Source organism: Mustela nigripes, chromosome 14, assembly GCF_022355385.1.
Source record: "Mustela nigripes isolate SB6536 chromosome 14, MUSNIG.SB6536, whole genome shotgun sequence".
NCBI classification, from domain to species: Eukaryota; Metazoa; Chordata; class Mammalia; order Carnivora; family Mustelidae; genus Mustela; species Mustela nigripes.
In genome coordinates this window covers 7,778,361-7,801,867 of record NC_081570.1, presented here as the reverse complement: position 1 = coordinate 7,801,867, position 23,507 = coordinate 7,778,361, and the positions used below count along the sequence as shown (strand labels likewise).

Genomic DNA, 23,507 nt, shown 5'->3' with positions numbered 1-23,507 from the left:
TTTTAATAGGACTATTTACTTTTTTGCTATTGAGTTGTATGAATCCTTTATATATTTTGAATGTTTGCTCCTTACGAGGGGTCATAGATAGCAAATCTTTTCTCCCATTCTGTAAGTCACCTTTTCTGGATACTGTTTGCTGTGCAGAAACTTTCTAGTTTGAGGCGGTCCCACTTGTTTATTGTAGCCTTTGGTGCCTGGAGTTTCAGGTGCTTTTTAGTTGGGGTTAGAGGAGATGAGAGCAGGAGAGAGAAAGAGAGAATTTAGCTACTTCTGCCAGAGGCGTTTGTGCCTTTTTTTCCTGTTTCTCTTAACCCCCTGATCTTTTCATCCCCCCTTTCTAGGCAGTATTATGCTGGCCTCCGGGCATCTAAGACTCCCCTCCTGCTTCAGGAAGTTTCTGTGTGAATGCCTGTCCTGTGGGATGCCCTGCTTCAGTGCACTTCTTTTCTGCTCACTCTTTTCCTTTGAAAATCCCCGAGTTCTTGTTTTTAAGGTTAAATAGGTTCCCAGCAATCCAGGGACTGTAAGTACAATGGGAAACACTGAGTAAGAATAATGGCTCGCCTCACACTGACTGGGTCAAGGGGAATGGGCTTTTTGTCGAGGAAAAAATGACTTCCTAACAGTCAAAATTATTTGGCATCTATTATGGCTAAAGATATGCTGCCTTTCTATGTGTTAGTTTGCTCAACTAGAGAAAAAGAGTGTGGGTTTGTGGAGTGTTTTGAAGCCGAGTGGTGGCACTGGGCTCCGTTGGGCTTAGGCGGGTAGGCTAGGTCTGACCTCTCCCGGGGGCTGCTGCCCCCCCCCCACCTTTTCAGTCTTTGGCTTCTGCCTCCTCTCTTGGTTTCCCTGCAGATTGCAACCAAATCCAAGTCTCTTTCTCACTGCTCACCTTCTGTTTTTCCACAAAGCTTTTACATTGCTCTAAATGATAATGGCAATAATTTAAAAACCAACAGGTTTCAAAAGAATTTATTGTAGAAGAAAAAAGAAACTTCAGATGTTTATAATATACTACAGTATTTTATTTTTTCAAAGCAAAATACATATATACAGCATGAATTATTAACCATAGTGTCATCTACCTTCATTTTGCAGCCACTTTTTATAGACAAGTTAGAAGAGAAAGCTCTTTGAGCCCTTTTCTTATAAAGTAAAAAATAAAAATAGATATATCTGCATTGACTGAACATTTTAAGGCAGTTTGTACAAGTGTCCACAAGGGACTTCTCCCCACCTCTTGCTGAAACTCCCCAGCTGCGACTAGACCCGCTTCTGCCTTTCAACACCGCACCCTGATAGTGGCAGAGTAGGGAGGGCCAGAGCCCCCCCCGACCAGGCCCAGGCCCCAGAGATCCCTCTGAACAGGTCCAGCCTGGCTCAGCCCACCACCCGCAGAAAAAAAGTTTTTGTCTTTAAAAAAATGTGTGGACTGAGGGTAATTTCATTGAATTTGAAAAATCAGAACTCTCCACCATTCTCTTTCATACCTTTCTCTAACACCCAAGACCTCTCCTTGAGGATCGAAATCACAGGGTTCTTCTCAGGTGAGGGATCTGTTTCCTGCCCTCACATAACCTAGGCCTTCAACTGAATGGGTAAAGTGATGTCATCATTGCTTTTCTTTCACAGAAGAATCAAGTGGAAAGGAAAAGTTTTTAGTGAATCTGTCAGGGATCCCAGGCAGAGAAAGCCCCCTCAGGCCAGCGCCCTGAGAAGTATGTGTGATAACCGACTGTGTTAAAATAATTCATCCCATTCGGTAACCCCCTTGTACTTAAATGTGATTGTGCCCCTCAGATCCTGACCCTCTCATCGGTGATTGTAGGCCAGTTTCCATCCCTACCTTTCTCTCCCCGCTTCCTGCCTTTCCCCGCCCTCACCCCGCCTCCGTGCGTCCCCATTTTCCCAGGCCTGCCCCACCGCAGGCCTCCACTTAGGGCTGGAAGTCTTCTGGGCGGATCTTCATCTCCACCCGTCTGAGGGAGTAGCTAGACCCGTGCCAGCCGTACCAGGTGATGCCGTCCAGGTGCTTTTTGTGCTCCCCGAGGCGGTAGTACACTCCGTTGAGGTTGGAGTCCGTGCAGCAGTTGTACCAGTAGCCACCTGGCAGGAGAAGCAGACCAGGGCTGTGATGCCGAGTGCACCCTGCTTGCAAATCGCTCACAGACCAGACAGCAGGAGTTGGGAAGCTGCTTTTGGAACAGTGGCTAAGCAGTTGGAGCCAGTGTCCCCAACACAGCCAGAATGCCAGCGCTGGGGCTCTAAATCTATTCTTCTCACTTGGGAGTGCCGCCCCCCCCCCCAATCTCACCTTTGCGGAGCTGTGCACACTTATCTAAGCAGTTGTCATTGTCCTTGTCCTTGGTGCTGAAGGCCGTGTTGTTGTGGTAGATGAGCGCGTCGTTCCCTGCGTTGCCGCTGTAGTTTCCCAGGAAGAGGCGGTAGCTGTTGAGCTCATTGCCCAGGGCGAAGCGGCTGTACTCCGCGTAGCGCATGCTGCCCTCCCAGTCCTGTCAGGGGGCACGCAGAGCCTTCATGGGAGCTGCAGCAGGCTCTCGTTTTGTCCCCTCCTGCCATGCTGTCCTCTCTCCGCTCGCAGCCATGCACCCGGTTCCTGCTGCGGGCCTCGCACGGCTTTCCCACGTTTGCCTTGAGTTGACCCCACTAAGGTAGGAGTCGGAGAACAAGGGTCCTGGACCACGCATCTCCCTGAGTCCCCAGCTGGCCTTGATTGGCCTCTCTGTGGCCCTTCACGCCCCAGCCTGGAAGGTGTGGGTGTGTGTGTGGCCGCATCCCCCTCGGAGGTGTGGTAGAGGGGCTCGAGAAGGGAGCAGTGCTCCGAGGCCTCTCACGGCCCTCGGAGTTTGCACGCAGGGGAGCTCGTGCCCCAGGCCGGAGCCGGGGCCCGCTACTCAGCCCCCCCGACTGTGGATCCCTCTGCTCTGACCGGAGTCTAGCCTCTTCTTAAACAATCTACAGCCTTGCTTTTGTGGAAAACAAACAAAAACAAAAAAGAAAGAAAGAAAAAACCCTCTTTTCTCTCAACTGTACTGCAACCTGCAGGAAAACCATCATAATAAATACAGGAGCCTCTAGCGAGCCAGAGTGGGAAGGGGGCATCCCCAGAGTTGTGCATGGTTGTGTGTGGCAGCCTGCTCTGGTCCGAGGCCTTGTGCTCACCTCCATCTCCACGCGTAGCCGGGTCGGCCGTCGGGACAGCCGGTGGATGTGGTCGTTCCCCAGCCAGAAGTCCCCACGGATGTTGCCAAAGCCCTGCTTGTACTGCCGCCAGTCCCGGTAGAAGGAGACGAGGCCACTCTTCCGTCTCTGAATGGTGGTCCAGCCACCGCCGGACGTCTCCATGTCACAGTGCACCTGTGGCAGAGAGGATGCTCTGGTTGGGGACCCACGGAGGCTGGTGGAGGGGTGTGAGGGCGGCAGGCCACACCCCCTTCCCCCCATTTCCACAGAGCCTGTGCATGTGCACACATCCGTAATCATGCTGGCTCACTACAGCCACCGTCCAGCCGTGTTGACCAGCAGGAGCGGGATGGTGGGGAACAATTGTCAAAACTGAGGATGGGGGCAAGTGCACATGTTGTTGGAGGAGAAGAAAATCCACGGATGCTCGCCATGTTCTCTCTTTTCTCCTTCCCCAAAGAATAACTGCTCTGGGTGGTGGCAAGAAAGGTCAGCTGCTTGGGTGGAAGTTATAGAATTATCTAATCTGTGTTAGAAGATTGGGTGTTTGGTTGATAATGACTTGAAGGGGCAAAACAGATGCCTATGGGTTCCCAGGCACAAATTGAACGTGTGGCTAGCTCTCTGCTATTTGGTATGTTTGATTCTCTGTCTTGAGTTTCCCTTTGCTTTGACGGTGATGAGCCCGTGGCCCCCCAGCCCTTCTAGGGGGCAGAGGACAGATGGCAACAGCTGGACAGTGGGCTCTGCTGACCTCACCTCCAGCTCGGGGCTGCCCAGAAAGTCGTCGGGAGGCAGCTTGTACACTCCAGAGATGCGGTAGTTCTTCTGGTAGAGGGATGAGCAGTCGTAGATGGCATCTACAACAGGAGCAAATCACAGAGCTGAGCATCCAAAGCCAGAGGCCCCACGGCAGGTGGGCGTTCAGGCTGCATCTCAATTGAAAGTTTCAAAACTGAGACTTCATTTCTACCATGACATTCACATGAGTGTGCATTACAAGGCCGTGTCTGGATTTTGGAGAGGTGTGGGAATTGGAAGACCAAAAGGGGGGTGTATTTTGGCTTTAGTGGTTGGGGGGCTGAGGAGTGGGGAAGCCCTTCACCAGAATAGCATCAGTGGAACAATCAAACAGGTGCTTTTAGGTTAACTCTGAAATCGATTATCCTGCGGAAGTTCTAGCCCGTGAATTCTGGCAACATTCCAGTGAGTGAGGGCTACATAACAGATGCTCCTGTTTAATAAATTCAGCTTCTGGGACAGCCAGCCTCTCTCCCCACATAAGTCATGAGTATCTCATCGGGTTGTTTTGTGTGATAGGGATGGTTTTTCAGAAGTAATGGCTGTTCTTACCTGTGAGAATTAGCTATTTTTATCTAGATTGCCTAACTAGGACCCTAATGAAGGGAGATAGATTTCACATCTTATTTCCCCCCCTTCATCTAACACTGCTCAATTCTCAAATGGAAATGCAAACACCCTGAGGAACACTTGCAGGCCCTCTCCTAGCGGCATTATTAAAACAAGCGAACAAGAGCATTGAGCAGGCTGGTTTTCACTCGGGTTGATTGAAATGCTTCCTTGGCTGCCCAGGGGCTACTGCTTTATGCCTGCTTGTCTCCATGTTGCAAATCTCAAAGAGCACCATGGAAGAAACCACCTTTCCTGAGAGAGCACTCAAAGACAGGAACTCGTGCTATCCGGGAGAGGTTTCCCACCCTCTGGGTCTGGGGTTCTTTCCTTGGCGGTCCCCTGCACTGGGCCTTCAAGAAGAGCACAGCAATGGCAGCAGTTCCGCCAAGAACCATCCCAAGCAGAGTGTGTTGCGGCGGGGGATGGGAAGGCGCATGTCTTTGCCACCAATCCCTTCATTTTCTATAATAATGAAAGCATCAACTTACTGCTTTCTCGCTGGCCTACCTGCTAACACAGTATGAAGGTGACCCAGCACCTGGTAATAGAGAAGACAAATGAGGAACGGTGTCCTGGGCAAGAAGAGGAAGAGGCACAGCGGGAGAGCTGCCTTTGTTTGACCCCCAAGAAACTCCCTGCTGGGAGTAGATGCCGACTGGAAGAGCTGGGGGTGGCCCGGGCAGGTTCCCGGCTGGCCTGCTCTCCCTCGGGTGTGGTTTCATCTCACAGGCCAGATCAGGACCCACCTGTCTGGAAAATGTGCTGAGGATACCTTTCTATTCTAGTCCCACACTGAGGGGCAGGAAGTACATGCTTAGTTAGAAAGCGATTTACACATGGTGGTTTTTTAATTAATAATGGGATGTCGAAGCTTAATTTCATGTTGACCCCTCCTTTTTTTTTTCATCTGAACTGAGAGCAATCAGTGACATTCAGTCTGTTGTCCCTTAACTGGTTTATGATGTGACCAAAAGCTCTTGTATCAGCAGTAAGTGACAGAGCTGTAGGATATCTCCTTACAAGTAATAATTTCCCGATGATTCCAGGAACCTAGGTCTCTTCTCTCTGAATAGTAAATTGACCTTGGCCAGTCTGAGCCAATCTGACTAGAAACTGAAAATTATTTTAGAAAACGTTAAATGTGTCTTATTTGGGGGGCCACTGAAAATCCAGATCTCAGCATTGCATTTTCTTATTTCCTATAATGGGAAAATTGTATTTGAGATCACGGGAAGAAGTAAAAATCTCAGAAGCAAGGAATCTCAAGGAGCCTGTTCTTTCCGGAACACAAAGGAATTCTTCATCTGGCTCTAGGCAGCATCTGTACCTCATTCTGAGCCAGTGGGAAGAGTCAGGTTTGCAAAGAAGACACAGAATCCATTAATGCCCGTACCACTAAATCTTAGGGCATGACAGAACTGTGTTTGGCAAAACTTATGTTTTGCAAAACAGATGTTACAGTTTTGGTGTTCATTCCTGCTTCCTTGGGACTGTCAGCTCTGGCTAAGGAAGTAGACCTGTGAGGGAGACTTGAACCATGTTTCTAAGACCTGTGATGTGACTGGGCAAACCATGTTGTGTCTCTGCTCTCTGGGATGTTAATTCCTACCATTCATAGGCTGAAACATGTTGTGAATAAAGAGATGGTGTAGACACTGGGTAAATTTATAGAAATGTACAGAACATGAGAGCCGGTGGCACATACCCAGGAAAATATACCCCAAAGAACCCTCAGTCATCGATCTGATGGCCAGGATTGTAGAAACCATGCTACAGACAGAGACGCTCAGCCATTCGAGCAAGAAGGTGATGAGCAGCATGAGAACGTGTTCTCCTTACCTGCCGAGGTCTGGGTGAGAGTCTGGGCTGCCTGCAGCTGCATGATGTCGATCTGGTTGTTCATTTCCGAGTACTTGCTCTCGGCGTCCGTGAGCCGCGACTCCATGCGCTTGGTGCTGCTCTCCAGCTCCATCACCTGCATGACCACGCTGACCCAGTCCCTCTCCTGCTTCTGGCTCAGGTCACTCAGCAGGCTGCTTAGGTTGGCCATCTGGGCCCTGAGCTCCTTGGCCTCCTCACAGCAGGCGGCCACTTTGAGCTGCGCAGGGGTCTTGCGTTTCGGGGGCTTCTGCGGCCACGCTGGGTGGCTGACAAAGGCCGTGATGAAAATGCAGAGCCAGGTCACCACCGAGAGAGTCTTTTTCAGCATCTTTCCTGGGCCTGGGTGAGGAAGGCTCTTCCTTCTGGGGATCTGGAAATGCCCAGCTGAGGTCTGCAAAAGCCGGAGCAAATGACGAGTTGGCACTTTCTCTCTGGGTGGGCTCCCCGCGTTCTTGCTTTCTCTTCCTGGGCTCTTGCGGAGCCTTTCTCAAAGCTTGAGTTTGAAAGTTCAGGTTAATTGGGCTCCCTATACCTTTCCTTCCTTTCCCTGAACGCCCTACAGACTCAGCATCTTAAATAATATCTGCTGCCTGCACCTCCGCCCCCACTGTGGCCTGCGTGGGGCTTTAGCCCCTCCCAGCTCATCTGGGAGGGTCAGGTGCCTGTTGGGTGAAGTCAGCGTAAACTTAGGCCAGAGGGGAGGAGGGAGACAGGGCCGCGGCTTTCTTTCCTTGCCTGCGTAGTCTCTGGGCTGAGACAAGAGGACTATGAATTTGTGTGTTTCCAATTTCGGCTATTAGATTATGCCCCTGCCAGCCACTGGCTCAGCTCTATCAGCAAGCCGGGCAGGGTCAGAAGAATTTCCAAATTCCATTCTGAAGGTTACATAACCGTGGGGTGAGTCTAAGGTAGGCAGAGAAGTTGGGACTAAGGCTCCCCGCTCGCCCAGGGAGGCCTGTAAATGTCATCCACGCCGTTTATACGAGCATCTGGTATACGTTGGCATCCTGCTGAGCGAGCTTTTAACAAGGCTGGTTATTCCTTTCTCTGATCATCATTCAGTGTTTTACAAAAAACCCTTATTCCACCCAAATCTAACATTGTGTCCCACTTGAAAATCTCTAACTTAGAAGAGCTCTAGAAATAGGATAATCGTCTCAGGAAGCAGAAAAAGACTTCGTAGTTTATATCCATAGGATTTGCTCAGTCGTCTTTCTTTGCACGTACTTTCTCCATCAGCAGTGGGCCAGCATTAGCTTCTCACTCTTGGCATTTGACAAGGAGATGCCAGAGAGGACAGCAGGGACAGAAACTCAGGAGTGACGGACATGGCTCTGGGATGGTGCTGCACGCTTGCATCTGTGGGCACAACAGAGAACAGGCCCATCCTTGGCCTTTTTCAAAACTTGGAACGGACATTAAATCATAGGGAAAGGAATCCCCATCGCATAATAAATCCATATCTCTAGTGTCGTTTCCCCCGTCCTGTGTAATACAGTCTGCAGATCTGAAGCTGTTCTCTCTGTGTGATCTATATCCCTGAAAGTAGGGTTACTGTCATGTCTCATGTACTGTGTTTGAAGGGCAATACTCCTTTGAAAACAAATGGGAAGAACCTGGGATTTCAGCAAACCTTAAATACTTAACATGAGCTTTTCACGGAGAATGTCTACAGAGGTCCCTCCATCCTTAGACGGTAGCGAACTCTGTCTTTGGAACACACTCTTGCTGTTTCTGTGTTAACAGAGCCACTGAGGCAGTCCTCGTACTGTTGCCATCCGGTGTGGGGCCTTCACACACGAGCCTGGCACCTGACAACCAACCAGCCCTCCCTTCCCTGCCATGATTCCCCCAGAGTCCTTTTCCAGTTGGGACTTCTGGCTCCCCGGGAAGCTAGAGTTACCAAACAGTTTGTTCCTCTCTAAATGAAAAAGCGGGAGTGGCTCGGGTAGATCAGGGTTTGTTTTCCCCCCTCCCTAGTCTCCTTGCCCACTGAGGGGTGAGGATTTGGCTGGCCCCTCTAGCAACCTGTCATCCCCTGCCCAGCATCGGCCGCCAGTCCCCACTCTGTTTGCGCAAATACCCAGCCCAGCCCAGCCCAGCTGGGCACTACGCTGTGCCCCGTAGCGTTCACTAACATGAACCCGGCCCCAGCTGTCAGCATCCAACGGCCCGGGGAACCCCATGAGGCTCTTCGAGCCCACGCTAAGCTCGTGCCCCAGGACCCACAAAGCCACGTGGAGCGTCACGTGTGACCCTGCCATCTCAGCACTGCACAGCAACACATAGGACAGAGTACCAGGGCCTCATGGATCCCCAGCCAGCTTTTTGTTTGTCCTTCCCAGTGGCCGTTTACCCCGGCCCAAACAGGAAACTGTTATGAATAAATTTTCATATTCGGGCAGAAAGTGAATCAGTCATTTGTGGAGCAATCCGTTCTAGAGGTTCATAAGTTTGGATCAGAAGCATCTAGCTGTTAGCATGAATGCCTGCTCTCTGACATGTATTTTCTGAAAACCAATTTCTAACATGAGGTATAAGTTGGCACAGAGGCTTTCCTTATTTGAAGATTTTCTTACATCACCTAAGCTGCCCAAATGTCAGTAAAGCCTGCCCAGATTTTTAAAAATTAGCAAATTAAGAGTGTTCCCCATGCCAGATTATTAGCTCTCCAAACATCCACAACCCTGTGATGTCCTAGATTCTGAATTTCTGAAAGAAGGAAAAAGTAAACCCTTGTTTTGAGTACAGCTAAGCCAGTAGAAAAAACCAGGAAGGATGTGGCAGACTAGACCGGTTTTCCTTCTCCAAAAGGCTTTTTTACTCCCTTCTGTGCCCTTCAGCGAATAAAGTGACCATAAAAATGGGAATTAACTGAGAAAAATCTGGAAAGCAAGGGGTTGGACACCTTGCAGTTTTTCCCTTTCTCTATTTTGCTGGTGGTGAAAGAGGGTTAGCTTGGTGTTCCTGGGAAAGATGTTTATGAAAACAAACTTATATTCTAAATGAGAAAAGCCAGTGAGCTTTCACTCAGCCTGGAAGTTCTCAAAGACTTCACAGTCTGGGCTGTGCTGCTTTGGGCTGGCACCAAGGACCAGAGGCATTCGAGCAGCCTGAGGGTTTCAGAGCGGGGAAGGGCCTCGAGGTGGTCTCTTCTACCCAAATGGGAGTGTCAGGTCTCATTTTCTTAAAAATGTTCTGGTTGGAGAGACTCCTCCTATTCTAATTTGTTCCTGTCCTTGCCTGCTCTTAAGCCATCACTGGCAAAATTGGTGAGGGGGAGAAAGAATGACCCTCAGAACCAGACTCTCAGTTTATTGAATGAATTCCTGTCAGAAGAACCTGGCTTGTTCGTTTAGTTGTGTACTAAATGGGGATATTTTCCTTCTAAAGTCTGTCAGTGAGCCACAGCTTTCTTTACTCTATGCAGCCATTTCATACCTGACCCTGTGTCATTCGGTCTTACTTCTGTCTCAGCTAAAAGCCCACATCCATCCCAGAAGGTACATCCGTCTCCTCCCTCAGCTTCTCGAAGAGTGCATGCATTCCAGACAGGTTAGAAATCATGCTCTCCGGCCTCCTGGAATCTGTTATTCATTGTAGCACCCAGCAAAAGAGTCTGTCTCTGCTGCCCTTGGATTCGGTAGCGAACACTGGTCTGTGAGCCAGCATGGGAGTTGCAGAGCAGTGACCGTGCTGGCCCAGCCTCAACTGCCTCACAGTTTAGTTGGAGAAACAGACAGCTGAGCTCTAGGACAGTGTGACACTCGAGGACGGGGGCACAGAGGAGGAGGAGTGCCTAACCCAGATGAATTTGGGAAGGCCTCCCCGGGGGAGGGATGCCCAGGTTTCAGAGAAAAAGGAGGAGGTAGCCAGGGGTGGGAGGGGGGGCCTCACAGCAAGGTGCAGCTTTGTGAAAGACCTTGACTTAGTAGGAAGACACAAGTAATGGAGTGTAGGCTTAAGCAGGGGGAGTGGGGTTTAAAGCCAGAGAGGAGGAGGGAGCCAGGCCCTAGGGACCTAAGGAGTCCGAATGAGGGGCATGATTGCTACTCTGGAGACAGAAGGAGCTCTGGAAGGAATCTAAGCAGCTTTTACCTCTTGTTGCTGTGTTTTCCCAAGTCTCACCGTGAAAGTGGCTTTTTGTGGTTGGCAAACAAGATTTTTAACTGGAAATGGGTGACTTAGAACATTAGAATTTCTTGAAATTGTAATTCATTCATATTAAACGCCCTGAAGGGATCATCTGGCTTGGGGACTAAGAAGGCAGCATATGAAGGACTTGAAATAGTTGGGCCTAGAATCAGGCGAATCTGATTGCCATCACTTGATAGTTATATGACCCTGGGCAAATTATTCCTCTGGGTTTACACATCTGTTCAGTGGAGATGAAAATCATAACTACTTCATCTCACAGGATTTTTGGTTAACTAAAACAATGGATTAAAATAATTAAGATGGGGCACCTGGGTGGTTCACTGGGTTAAAGCCTCTGCCTTCGGCTCAGGTCATGATCTCAGGGTCCTGGGATCGAGCCCCGCATCGGGGTCTCTGCTCAGCGGGGAGCCTGCTCCCCCCGCCCCTTCCCGCCTGCCTCTCTGCCTACTTGTGATCTCTGTCTGTCAAATAAATAAATAAAATCTTTAAAAATAAATAAATAATTAAGGCATTTTTAGAAAACTAAATTTGGGGACACCTGGGTGGCTTAGCTGGTTAAATGTCTGCATTTGGCTCAGGTCATGATCCAGTGTCCTGGGATCAAGTCCCACATAGAGCTCCTTGCTCAGTGGGGAGCCTCCTTCTCCCTCTGCTTGTGCTTTCTCTTTTTCTCTCTCTCTCTCAAATAAATAAATAAAATCTTTTTTAAAAAATGAAAAGAAAACTAAATTTGGAGGAGTTAAACTACTAGAAACCAAGATTTATCACAAAGCTACCGTAAGTAATTCGGGCAGTGTGGTGTTGGCACAAGGATAGACTCACATGCAGATAAGCGGAGCCGAATCAAATGTTCAGAAACACCCACACATAAGCAGACACTTGATTTTTGACAAGGGGGCACCACAGAACGGGGAAGAAAGGACAGTCATTTCAGTACGTTCTTCCAGGTCAGCTAGGTAGACTTACCTACCTCACACCCACACACAAAACTTCCAAGTTCAGAGGAGGTTTGAGTTCTACATGTGAAAGGTAAAAACTAAAGCTTCTAGTTGTTTTAAAAACTAAAGATCTAACAAAAGATCTTATCTTTAGCATCTGGGGATAAGCAAAGATTTCTTAAGCAAGATACAAAGTACACCAACCATCCGAGAAAACATCATCTAATGCAATAATAGGAGTCCTTGTTCATTAGAAGACACTGTGAAGAGAGTAAAAAGGCAGGACATATCTCTATGTACCCTGTCTGCAGAGGATATGTAGAGCTGTGACCCAACGATTTTTTTTTTTTAAAGATTTTATTTATTTCTTTGACAGAGATCACAAGTAGGCAGAGAGAGAGGAGGAAGCAGGCTCCCTGCCGAGCAGAGAGTCTGATGCGGGGCTTGATCTCAGGACCCTGAGATCATGACCTGAGCTGAAGGCAGAGGCTTAAGCCACTGAGCCACCCAGGTGCCCCAACCCAACAATTTTTTAAAAGGTAACCTACTTAAAGATCGGCAAGAGATGCCAATAGCACTTATTGCACAGAAGAGGATCTCCACAAGGCCAGTGAACGCATGAAAGGCTGCCCAAGCTCAATTCAAATTAAAACCATCTGCCACCACTAAACACCCAACTAAAGTGGCTACAGTGGAAACCACTGATAGTACTAAGTGCTGACAAATATGTGGAGCGGTGGGGATTTTTGTATATTTCCCGTGATATTTTCACATACTTTCACAGAAATGTGAATTGGGAAAACCCCTTTGGAGAGCGAGGTGTCACTGTCCTCGAAAGCTGAACCAATCCCGTAACCCAGCACTTCTATTCTAGGTATAGTCCCAGCAGAAATGCAGACACACTTGCACCAAAGACACATACAGGAACGTTTGTAGGAACGCCGCGCTCATACTGGCCAAGAGCTGGCAAGCAGCTAAATGCACATCCGCAGCCAGATGGGTAAGGTGTGGTATATTCATAGAGCGAAGTGGTCTTCGGCGGTCAAAGGGCAAACTCCCGTAGCACGCGACAGCATAGATGTATCTCGCAACCTCATGTTGAGTGTTTAGGTGATGTTCCAAAGCTGTGTGTCAGAAGTCAGACAGTTGTCGCCTCCAGAGAAGAGGAAGGGTGCCATGGTCGGGAGAAAGCTCCGTGCTTCTGGGCTGCTGGCTGTGTGTTGTGTTGTGTTTCTGGGTCTGGATGGCACTTACCAGGGTACTTTTACTTGGTGATGATTTCTCAAACTGTACCCTGTGTATACTTTGTATATAATTGTGGTTAAACTTCAGCTAGGAGGCTGACTCAAAAATAGGACACATGAAACAATAGTGGCAGACGCATAGTCAGTGTCCAGCGATAGAAAGTATTAGTATTTAGGGGGGCCTGGGTGGCAGAGGCGGTTACATATCTGGCTCTTGGTTTCAGTTCAGGTTGTGCTCTCAGGGTTGGGAGATCGAGCCCCACATCTGGCTCCATGCTGAGCGTGGAATCGGAGATACCCTCTCCCTCTGCCCCTCCCGCTCCTCCTCTCTCTTTCTAAAATGATCTTTTTTTTCAAGGTATTATTATTTAGGAATACGGTCATCATCTCACCAGAAAAGCCCTCCCTGCCCTCCTGAATCTAAACCAAGCCCCCAACATTAGTCTCCATCGGAGCACTGTGTTTTCTTCATGGTACTTCCCTGCACAGCGCTTACCTTGGGGTCTGTTTTTTTGTTTGCGTCTCTGTTTAACTGACCTGTAAGGCCTGCGAAAGCGAAGACCGTATCTGTCGTGTTTACCACAGTAGCTCTAGCAGCCAGCTCTTAGCACAAGGCCTGAGCCCAAGGAGATCCTTCCCTGGAACTTGTCAAGTGAAAGAATGAATTCCCAGCAGAAGGTTGTCTTCGCCTACATAAACACCTGTCATGGAGACTTAGAGTCTCTCTCCATGGCCACTGGCAGTACTTTGTCATGGTGAGGCCTTCATCGTTGGCTACCACATTCTGTCCTGCTCTGAGTCCATTTTTCTTCTGTCGGTCTCAGTCACAGAACCAAAGGAAGTGGGACCTGGAAGCTCTGACCGCATTCCATCCCACCTTGTATCTTAATCAATACCCAGAGGCAGTGTCCTTACTGAATACTCACTTTGTCTCCCTGGAAACCATTGATTTGTGTCTTACTCCTCTTTCTTTACATTTGAAGATGACCAGCAGGAGGACCACAGAGCTTTGGGGGCAGGTTTTGTCCTGCTGTGCCTTGTGGCGGAGGCACGTGTAACTGGCGTGTCCGGTTATTTCAACCTGTGTTGGCCTGTTAGTGAGCCATCATCATGGCCTGGGGCGGGGGCAGGGTGGCGCAGGGTGGGCAGCAGGGTGGGCCATGTGCAGCAGTTCATGTTGAAGACAGAACAAAGTAACGTGTCCCCATAAAAACAGCTGCATCTCTGGGCAGCTGTACTTCCTATAATTTATCCAGGGACCTGACACATCCTGCTGTCCCCGAAAGGGATGAAATGCCCATGACGCTGCAGTAACAGAAACTCACTCTTAGCTGGAGACAAGGCCCTGTCCAAGGTGCAGGATAAGACCACACATTTGTACCCAGCTGCCCTGGGAATGCAGAGCTTCCCTTCAGGCCAGACCTCTGCCACCCTCACGTAGGCTGCACTAACGGGAAAACGGGACTGTAATTCTTTGAGAATGTTCGAGAAGTTGAGCCAGTTGGGCCAGAGCAACCAGTTAATAGCAAATGTGCCTGGACTTTGCAGTCTGGGCAAGGGGCTTGAAGGGCGGATAAAATGCACTCCATGTCCTAATTCTAAACACATGTTCCCAAGGTATCACCACGGTGTGGCTTGGATGTATGAGTCTTGCTTTTCCCGTTGTTCCCTGGCTTCCAGAAAAGGCACACAGTCTTGTTCTTTTCCTCTACCTCTGCTGGAAGCAAAAGCACTCTGGCCAGAGGGGTGAGGATTTGCTCAAAGCTCCTCACTTTTCGACAAAAACACATTCCAAGCCTCTGGGCTCATGTAGACTTCAGAAGTGCCGTGTGCTTCCTAGGAATCTCTCCCCCTCCGGGGCAGCCACACGTAACAGAAGGTGCATGGACCAGGCAAGCCCCTGTGTGGCCAGAGCACAAGCACAGACCGGATCTTCTGAGCCTGTCTTTTTCTGTAATGCCCTCTTACATCAGGCCAGACCCAAGAGGTCAGATCTCTCACTAGTCACCAGTAGAGCATACATTTCTTTCTGGCCATTCTGAAGACCTCCTACAGCTTCATTGTACAACAGCTTGTCTTTATAGAGACAAGATGGGCAAGAAAACTGACCATCAACGAGGAGCAGGACCAAGGGAGGAGTCCTGGGGTTTCTCCTAAAGCTGACCAGAAGGACGGAGGGTCTTTCATTGCAGGCCAGGGCCAAAGGGGGAAGCTTGCAGTAGTTCAGTAGTAAACATCTGCCCCTCCTCTCTATCTGGCTCACCTTCCAGGATGCCTTGGAATTTAATGGGACCTCTCTGACTGTGAGTTAGAGAAGCTGCTTCTGAGTGTTATGTACCCCTGGGCCAGGGTGAGCAATTAAACCATGTCCCAGTGCTCCGAAACCTTGAAAGACCTCCCATATCATGATTCAGAGATGTCAAAGTGTGCGTCTCACAACTGACGGAATACAGTAGGTGCTGAGTTCTGCCTTTACCCGCCTCTGACACAGCCTGTCTGGCGATGGCCACCTGTGCTGGTGGTGACACTGCTGGTCTCTCCAGAACTTTTTGGTCATCTCGAGACTATGAATCTTGGCAGCTCAGTGATAGCGTGTCACGGGCATCTTTTGTCAGCCTGTCTCGACCCAGAAGTAGCTTATTTTTTCTCTCTTTCCTGATTCCAGTATGGGCCTCGGCACGTCCACAGTGTGGCATCTCTCTCCTTAATGGAGCAGAAGGCCGTCTCACCTCTGCTTGCCCAGTTGCCAGGCGAGAGCTCAGCGCTGCCAGATCCCTAGATGCCAGCTCATGTCCCTTTTGTGTCCTAGCACCATCCCCATAAGAGACTGAATCAGCTCATGGAAACCGGGAAGCCAGGAGACCAGGATGGTAGTCAATTACCGACTCTGCCGGGGAGTCTAGGTAGTTGAAAATGAGCCTTGGGTTCACCCGAGCACCCAGCCCGCTGCTGTTCCCCTCCGGACAGCTGCTCTCTCTGCTCCTCTCCCAGGAGCTCCTCATTGCACTCTGGATACCAAGAAGCGGAAAGGAGGAGAAAAACCTCCAGGCATCACCAGAAAAGGAGCAGTGCTCATTGTTGTAGAATAAAAAGATAATGGCCAATTTGTCAAGAAGTGTTGACAAGAAAGATAAAGTTGGAAGTAATTAACTGGCTGACATGCTGGGAGTGATGTGTCTGCCAATGGCTCCCTAAATCAGCCGGAGCCTTGGAAATGTGACAGCCATTCGTCATTTTTACAGCTCGCCTCCGACGGGCCCCGGGGTTGGAAACCTGGCCGGCACAAATCATGCGCCTTGATACTCCGGGCCTCGAGGCCTTACAGGGACTTACACCTTGTGCTCGGGCCCCCAGCCCCCACGTCCAGCCACAGGGGTGCCTAGAGGTGAGGGGTTGAATGGGGCAGCTTGCCTGGCTTCTCGCTGAGTTCTGGGTCCGTCCTTAGAGGATGGGCGCTCTGCTTCCCAGAGCCGGCCTCGCAGACAGACTGCTCCTGGGCAGGTCACTCACTGTACATGGGAGAGTACTCCCGAGCTCCCGAGCAGCGCCGGGGCCGCTGATGGAGTGCGAGTGCTGCCCGCCCCCAGCCCCAGCCAAGAAGGTGTACCCGAGAGACCCATCACAGGCCTGGGAGCCATGGGCAGGACGAAATCATGGAACTGTTCAAAGTAATTATCCAGACTGGATCGAGTGGGAAACGTCTCTGTCATGCGAAAAGCAAAATACAAAATTAAATGGATGCTCTACTCACCATTTATGTATGTAGAATATGCACAGGTAAAAATAGTATGTTTTAAAAGGTGGTTAAGTTGCAGGGACATTGAACAAAAAGACATATGTCCCCTCTCCAGTCTTGGAAAGATAGGACTTTTTTTAGGTCTTCCCTGTCCCTGATCTCTGTCCCCACACAGCTGTTGGCATTCTGTCTTTTTTATTCTTGAGAATTCCCGCTTTCTCACATACAGTTTTAGCATGTCCTTTAGGTATTGTGACAGTCGTACATGACAGTCAGCTGTGACCGAGGGAAAGGGTGAAGACCAGGCAAAACCCTTTATCCTTAAGACACTCTGCACTGAGACGTCCGGAAACCATGTCATGTCCCAGGCAGGCCCCCTCTTCTGCATCACACCTTTTTTATCTTGATGCCTGAGGTGCCCTAGAGCCCCAGGGACATCTAATGTCCCAGCTTTGAAACCTCCTGACAAGGCTGGCCTTCTCTTTGTTAATATGTAGTAAAGGAGTAAAGTGACTTTTCCTGAGTTCCTGAAGCAGAAAATGGAAGTTTGACTCCAACAGCCAGTGGTACAGTTGTCATCTCCTGACTCTGGCTTCCGGTGGGTGACTGGGGCCAACCAGCCTGCCTTCGCCTTACCCCTGCCTGCGCTTAAATTGTCCCTCGGGGCTTCTGTCTGTGTCACGCTTCAGATGCTCTCATGTTGCCTTCTGTTTTCACCACGGTCCTTTTGCTTTTCACTTACCCTCTTCAGGGAGAGGCTGTCACATCCTTGAGTTCCCCAGAGTCCCACGATAACTGCCTGATAAAGCCATCGGGGCCCAGCCAGCTTCAGCTCCTCCTGGATCTGTGCAGGAATCAAGCCGTTCTGTTTTTAATCATGCTTGGGGCATAGAGCTAAGTCTCGGGGCTCAGAGAGGGGACAGGGAATGGTCTGAAGTGGTCCCCTTCTCTAGGAGAAGCAGGATAAACTGCTCGATGCAGTGGTGAGGACCCAAAGCAGTGTCCAGCTTGGCCGCATCTTGGCTGGTCAGAAGCTCCCCGGTCAGAGCTGCCAGGGTCCCCATCAGCTGCTACGCGTGTGTGTCACCAGCCCGGCGCTAAGGGAATCCAGAGAATTCTTACTTGACAAGGAACCAAATAAAACACAGACTGTGGTCTGCACGAGAAATAGGCAGGAGAAAGGAGGCCCAGAGCCATTTGGGAAGCAAGTGCATAACGTTTCCATAAATTCCTGATGGGAGCACTAGGAAAGCCTAAGTGGTCTCCCAGATGTGACCGCAGCTGCTCCCTATTTGACTGACTTTCCAACAGGCTCGGGCTTCGCTCTTAATAGCCTGAAGGTCACTAAGGCTAAGAGAGAAGGTCGATAATCGGATGAGCCACACAAGAAGGAATTAGTTATCAGGTCAAATTACTTTGGATTTAACATCAGTCCAGAAGCCTGTGGGGAGCAATGACTTTGAAACGCCTTCAGGAAACAACAGAATTCCTCAGGGCATTTGGATGCCAAGTCAGAACCCCTTGGAGTGCTGCGCTGGGGGCCAGCACTAAGACCTCCAGCAGGTGGCCCCTGACCCTTCCGGTCGGTCCCACCCTGCCCGTGACAAGCCCTGAGGAAAAGCTCGAAGGGGAGAGTCCCGGAGAAGGGAGCAGACTTCCTCCCAGCCCTCGCTCCTCAGCCGCCCCTCTTGCTGGGGCGCCCGTGGAGGCCACGAGAGAAGCTCCCTCACGCCTGAGTCGCTTTGCCACCCTCGCACTTCCCTGCTTCTGCGGAGGAATTTTCGGACAGTGGGGAAAAAAGGCGCGTGGCGTCACGTGTGTGCCAGGGAAGGCACTCGTCCTTATTCGTTAATTCAGCTCAGCTCTAGAAAACGTTTCTCTCCGTGCCAGGAATTTTCCCAGATTCTAGTTCTAACTCAGCTTCCCTTAATAAAAATTACATCTTGGGGTAGAGAAGGGGAGGTGGGCAATGAGTGAAAAGGCTCTGATGGCCTCCTCCCCGCTGGCTGTCCCTGCCCAGTGTTTGTCTGTCTCTTCACGGTCTCTTACGCCAGGTTCGGCGGTGGGTGCTGGCATTTACGACACGGATTGGCTATTTCTGGTGGCTCTGTAGATTTTGTGACCATTAAGTTTTCCCCCTGGAAGACGGAGCGGGATGCAGAGAGACCCCCACGGCGCGTGGGGACGGCCGTGGGCTTCGGCAGCCACCAGCTCACAGAGCTCGCTTTTCCTTTGGAGCCTCCGCGCTCGTCAGGGGTAGACAGGAAATCTGTCGCCCTGTCATTCCAGGCAGTTCTCAAGGGCACGTTGCCACCTAACCTCCAGCTCCGTCAGCTTGTTGGTCGTGAGATCTTTTTACCTGGACTGATGTCAGCAGGGTCTGCTGCTTGGCCCCGCTCGCCCTACTGAAGCCTGCAGCAGTAATCGGGGGAGACGGAGGGGCGCAAGGAAGCGTTTAGAGAATGGACTATAGAAGGCTCCCAGCGGCCCCATAGAACAAGAGCTCCCCGTTGAGGGGGCTTGAGCAAAGGTGATGTCTTCCCACGAGCCAGACATACAGTCTCTCTCTTCAGTCTCATAAAACCGCATCTGAGTCTAAAAGGGGACTATTTCAGAGGACAGCCACGTGTCACCCAAACAGGCAGGAGACTGGCCACTTAGCTCCTGAGTTCCTGACAGATGCTTATTTTCCCCACGCTTTGCAGCCTGGGCTCTGTCCGTGAGCCTGGCAGCCTCCAACAGGTTGCCTTGGAAAAGCCCGCTGGGGCCACCCGGCTGGTCTTTTGGTTGGGAGCCTTCAAGGCCTATCAACAGCTTCTGAGAGGAAAGGAGAAATAGGAGTTGGGAGCTCAGGGGTAGAGGGGAGCATCAGCCATAGCATCCCTTGAGGGGTGAAGGGATGAAGCCTGGCACGGCTGCCTCCTCCTGCACGGCAAGTGATACGGAGAGAATCAGCTCACTGATAGGCACCGTCTGGTGCTCGCTTTCCTGCACCGCGCGGCCGTCCACGCGGGCCTGCTGATTCAAGGGTAGAAGGCGCCGGCCCTCTACGCCGACAGCACACCTTTAGTTATTACCTAAGATCCTTTTGAATGGTATGGGAGCCTGTGACCCGGGCCACGGTTGGTTCATATGTAAAATGGGAATATTAATATTATTGTCTAGCTTACTGAGTTGAGATTACACATCTAAGCGGTAACCCCAGTGCCTGGCACACGCAGTCAGCACTCAGTAAACTCAGGTGTCTTTCTGTTGTTACTATTATATGTTGCCTCCCTCAGTGGAATGCCAGAGGTCATGGAGCAAGGAGAAAAAGTTGAGGTTCCCAAGGACCAGGAGTTTGATCAGCTAACCTCTGGAACTTTGCACAAGCCGCCGTGCCCTCCAGCAGCCTTGTAGCGCGCCTGGGAGGCTCCATGGGAGGCAAGAAGAGAGAAATGTAGCTTGGAGAGAAAATCCTATAGGAAAATAAAGGGGGAACAGGGAGGAAGGAAGAACAAACGGAGGCAGCAGCTGGGGAGCTTAAAATCCCTGCTCCAAAAGTCACCTGTAGGTGTGTACCTTCTCCTTCCCTTAAGGTCCTTGAGTCAGAGGCCAGGGATTTCATATGTGAAAGGGACCCTCTCTCAGGCTGACCCCACTCCTTTTTCATGGCTATGTCTCAGTGCATTTAGACAAAGTTGTAATGTTGCTCTGATTGTCCATACTCTTGGGCAGAGCTTATCAGGAGTCTCGTGGCACACCTCCAGGTTTCCCGGTACTTGCTGAAGTTCCCTCCAAGGAACCCAGCCCTTCTCTTTCCTTCCCACTGGGCTCCGTCTGCAGCCTCCACATTTAGGTGGGAAGCCTCGTGCAGGGGACTTACTCGAACTTTCCCTTAAAGGAGTGGGAGCCATATGATGAGATTGGGTTGTTTTTGTGTGTATGTCTATTTTTAATTTGCAAACCTCTGTTGGTCTGTCCTTAGAGGAGGGATATCAAAGCTGTAGCAATATTAAGGTAAAACTTAAATTTTTCCTCTGAGGTTCTTAATCAGTACTTGCTGATTTGGGTCCGTTTGTTGTTGGGCGCTCTCCTTTATGCATGATGAGTGGGAGAGTGGAACGGGGAGCGCTTTTTGCTTGTCTCCAGTTTTGTGTTGCTTTGTCTGGGGTGAGGCAAGCTTCGGCAGTGTTTGTAATTTGTTCTTGAAAATAGCTCTTGCTCCAGAACACAAGATTGGAAGACATTTATTGGAACTCCTGGATTTTTATGTCTGATTCTTAGAGTTAACATCTTATGCTTTTGGCAAGGAACACATTGTCCTCCTCATCGGAGCAGTTAATATTTCTGCCATGGCCATCCCAGTAATCCACACTGGCACCAAAAACAATGTATGGACTCTATAATTGTATGTATTTACATGTGGTATGTTGTTTATGGTCGCAGAGCCGGGCCTCCGGAAGTGTAAGCCCAGGCTTTCCGGCTCTGCAGCCAAAGCTGCTCCAACCCATACTCACCTTACCAAAGGAGAGTCACGAGGCTGCTTCAGATCATCTGGGGACGTCCCTCCCCATGCATGGTGGGCCTTGGGGAAAATTGCTGCTCTTTTGGGCCTGAGTCTCCCCAGGAGTGAAATGAGACTGCTAATACCTTTCCTGCCCACCCTCTCGGACATGCGTGAGGTCAACGGAATGATAGATCGGAAAGATTATTTGAAATGTGCTTTGTAAACATGAGGCATTAGATTATTACTTTCACAAATGTGAACTTCTCTGGTTTGACAGATTATGGGCAGTTCCTTTGTGGTTTTATTGGAATAAATGTGGTGGAACTTGAATTTTAAAAAATAATATTTATCCCAGCAATCTCTTGCCATATTACCACATTAAACCCAAATCCTGGAATTTCCCAAAACCACTTAAAAATTAATTCTCGTCAAGTAGACAGTTTGTACTTAGGGCAGTAAACCAGATCCCTTGCTCAATAGAACAGTCTAGACTCCCAAGCTGGACCGTCAGAGTTTGCTCCCCACTTAGGAGCGGATAACATCACTGTTGGCCCGTGACTTTCTCAGGCCCGTTTATCCCTCATTTCCTTCCTGAACATAAGCGTTGGCTTCGTTGCCATTTCCCCTTATACATGCTGTTGGAGCAAGGGTCTGAGCTCGTGCAGCTTCCGGGACCTCTCCGCAGCCTCTCTGGTTAACCAGCTCTAGGCTCAGCCCGTCGCTGCTGCTGCCTAGTTGTCCCAATAGGTGACATTCCCCCAGTCGGCCTCAGGGGCCACGCGCTGCCCACCGATTACAGCAGAGTAGTGTGTTGTTGGTGAAAAGCATCGTCCCATGGGACTCTGGGTGGGGTCCCTTTGCTGCCCACTGCAGAGGCCAGGGGTGCTCCTCGAAGATGATCTAAGGAAGAATCTGACTTTGATGGAAATGGGCTCTCGCAGGGGAGCAGTCAAGATGGTTGCATGGCCACGGTCCCTGGGGTTCGCTATCACTAACGGGTGACCCAGCCTCAGCGCCACTTCTGTGTCTCATTCCTGAAGGCAGCTGATGAGAGGAAGTGAGATGTCCAAGTTCAGAGGGACCTCATCTGGTTGTGTTCTGTTGGGGCCCCAGGGATTCTAGTTCTTAGAAGCCAGACACATGCTGCCTGACGGACAGTATCCGAGAGGACACCAGTCTGTGCCGATCAGAGAAAGGGCCCGGGAGCCAGCCAGCCTTCCTGTCTGCCAGACACTGCCCCTCAAAACCAAGAGTGTGGGATCAAGATGCCAGCGTCCTGCCAGTAAAGTCATTCGGGCTGGGCTTGCTGGGAGCTCAGACACAGTCAGTGCCGCCTGTGCACCTGCAAGGCGCTTTCTCCGGCGCCGCCCGCCCACCATGACCCCTGCGCCTCCCACCCCCCGACACGTTGAGAATAACCAGCTCTCCTTTTGTTTCCCCAGCATTAACAATAAGCTGCAGCAGCCAGAGGCAGCCGCCGGGGTGCTAGAGTACGCCATGAAACACTTCGGAGAGCTGGTAAGTGCCTCGTGCCTTTTAGGAAAGCAAGAAGTAGAGCCGTAGCAAGGGAGGCACTCGGCCACAACCCTGAGAAAGTTCCTTCCTTTTGCTGTTTTGTTTTTTTTTCTCCCAATCGATGATGTCCATTGCTGACTTTCGTGTATCGAAGGAGACCATGGCTCTGTGGACTGTATTCAAACCAAATACAGATCACGAGGACAGAATCTGACGAATAGGGAGTAGTTGATATATTTCAGACTCCTGGTGTGCCCCTGGCCCCTGGCTGCGCACTCTCGGTACTCCGTCTCCTTTGGTCCTCATGCCGGCCCTGCGACTAGAGGTCTGGCGGTTAGCCCATTCCTCGGGCAAGGGGCCTGTGGTCCCAGTGGAGTCACAGGCTTGCCTGAGCCAATAGTGAATCAGTGGCTGAGCCAGGACTTGAACCCAGGCAGTCTGGCCTCGTCCATATAACCCCGGCCTGAGTTATTTCGTGTCGTCCGTGGCCCCGAGCCTTGCCACCAGCCCACAGTTAATGCTCCGTACCCGCCTTAGAAGAACCCATAGCCAGTTCTCCATAAAACAACATACTATCACTTAGCCATGCTGTTGGAATTGGTCCGTTTCATTATTGCTCACACAGCTTCTCTCCTGCCGTCTTGGCCTCACCAGTATTCAAATGTTCCCGTTCCCCTCTGTGGTCCTGGGAGGGTGCTTTGGTACCTTCCTAACCACGTATGAAGCATTGACTTAATCAACATGGCATTGACTTCCCAGAAGATGAAGAAGTTCTGGATCTGTGTATTTGATGAGGAAACCTTTTGTTAGTCGTATAGGCTAACTATACTCCGATTTGCCAGAACCCAGAGCCCGGTGTATTAGAGTGTAGAAATTCGGGGCTGCTTCACAGGTTTTTGCCTCACACAGGGGCTAGGAAATTG

General features: G+C 50.3%; 2 protein-coding genes across 3 annotated transcripts in view; one reads left to right on the top strand and one right to left on the bottom strand.

The window, feature by feature from the left end:
- The window catches only part of MTOR (mechanistic target of rapamycin kinase), a 126,310-nt gene that overhangs the window by 62,317 nt on the left and 40,486 nt on the right, over positions 1–23,507 (top strand). For both annotated transcript variants that reach the window (XM_059375478.1, XM_059375479.1), the window contains exon 29: positions 22,512–22,587. In XM_059375478.1, the coding sequence (XP_059231461.1) occupies positions 22,512–22,587 (76 nt within the window). The remainder of the gene's footprint in view (positions 1–22,511; positions 22,588–23,507) is intronic.
- On the bottom strand, positions 989–7,132 carry ANGPTL7 (angiopoietin like 7). The gene is made up of 5 exons (XM_059377314.1): positions 6,463–7,132; positions 3,970–4,070; positions 3,190–3,384; positions 2,321–2,519; positions 989–2,112 (listed from the first exon to the last, which is right to left on the bottom strand). Exons 1-5 carry the CDS (start codon positions 6,830–6,832, stop codon positions 1,943–1,945), a joined length of 1,035 nt encoding a protein of 344 aa, XP_059233297.1. The 5' UTR covers positions 6,833–7,132; the 3' UTR covers positions 989–1,942.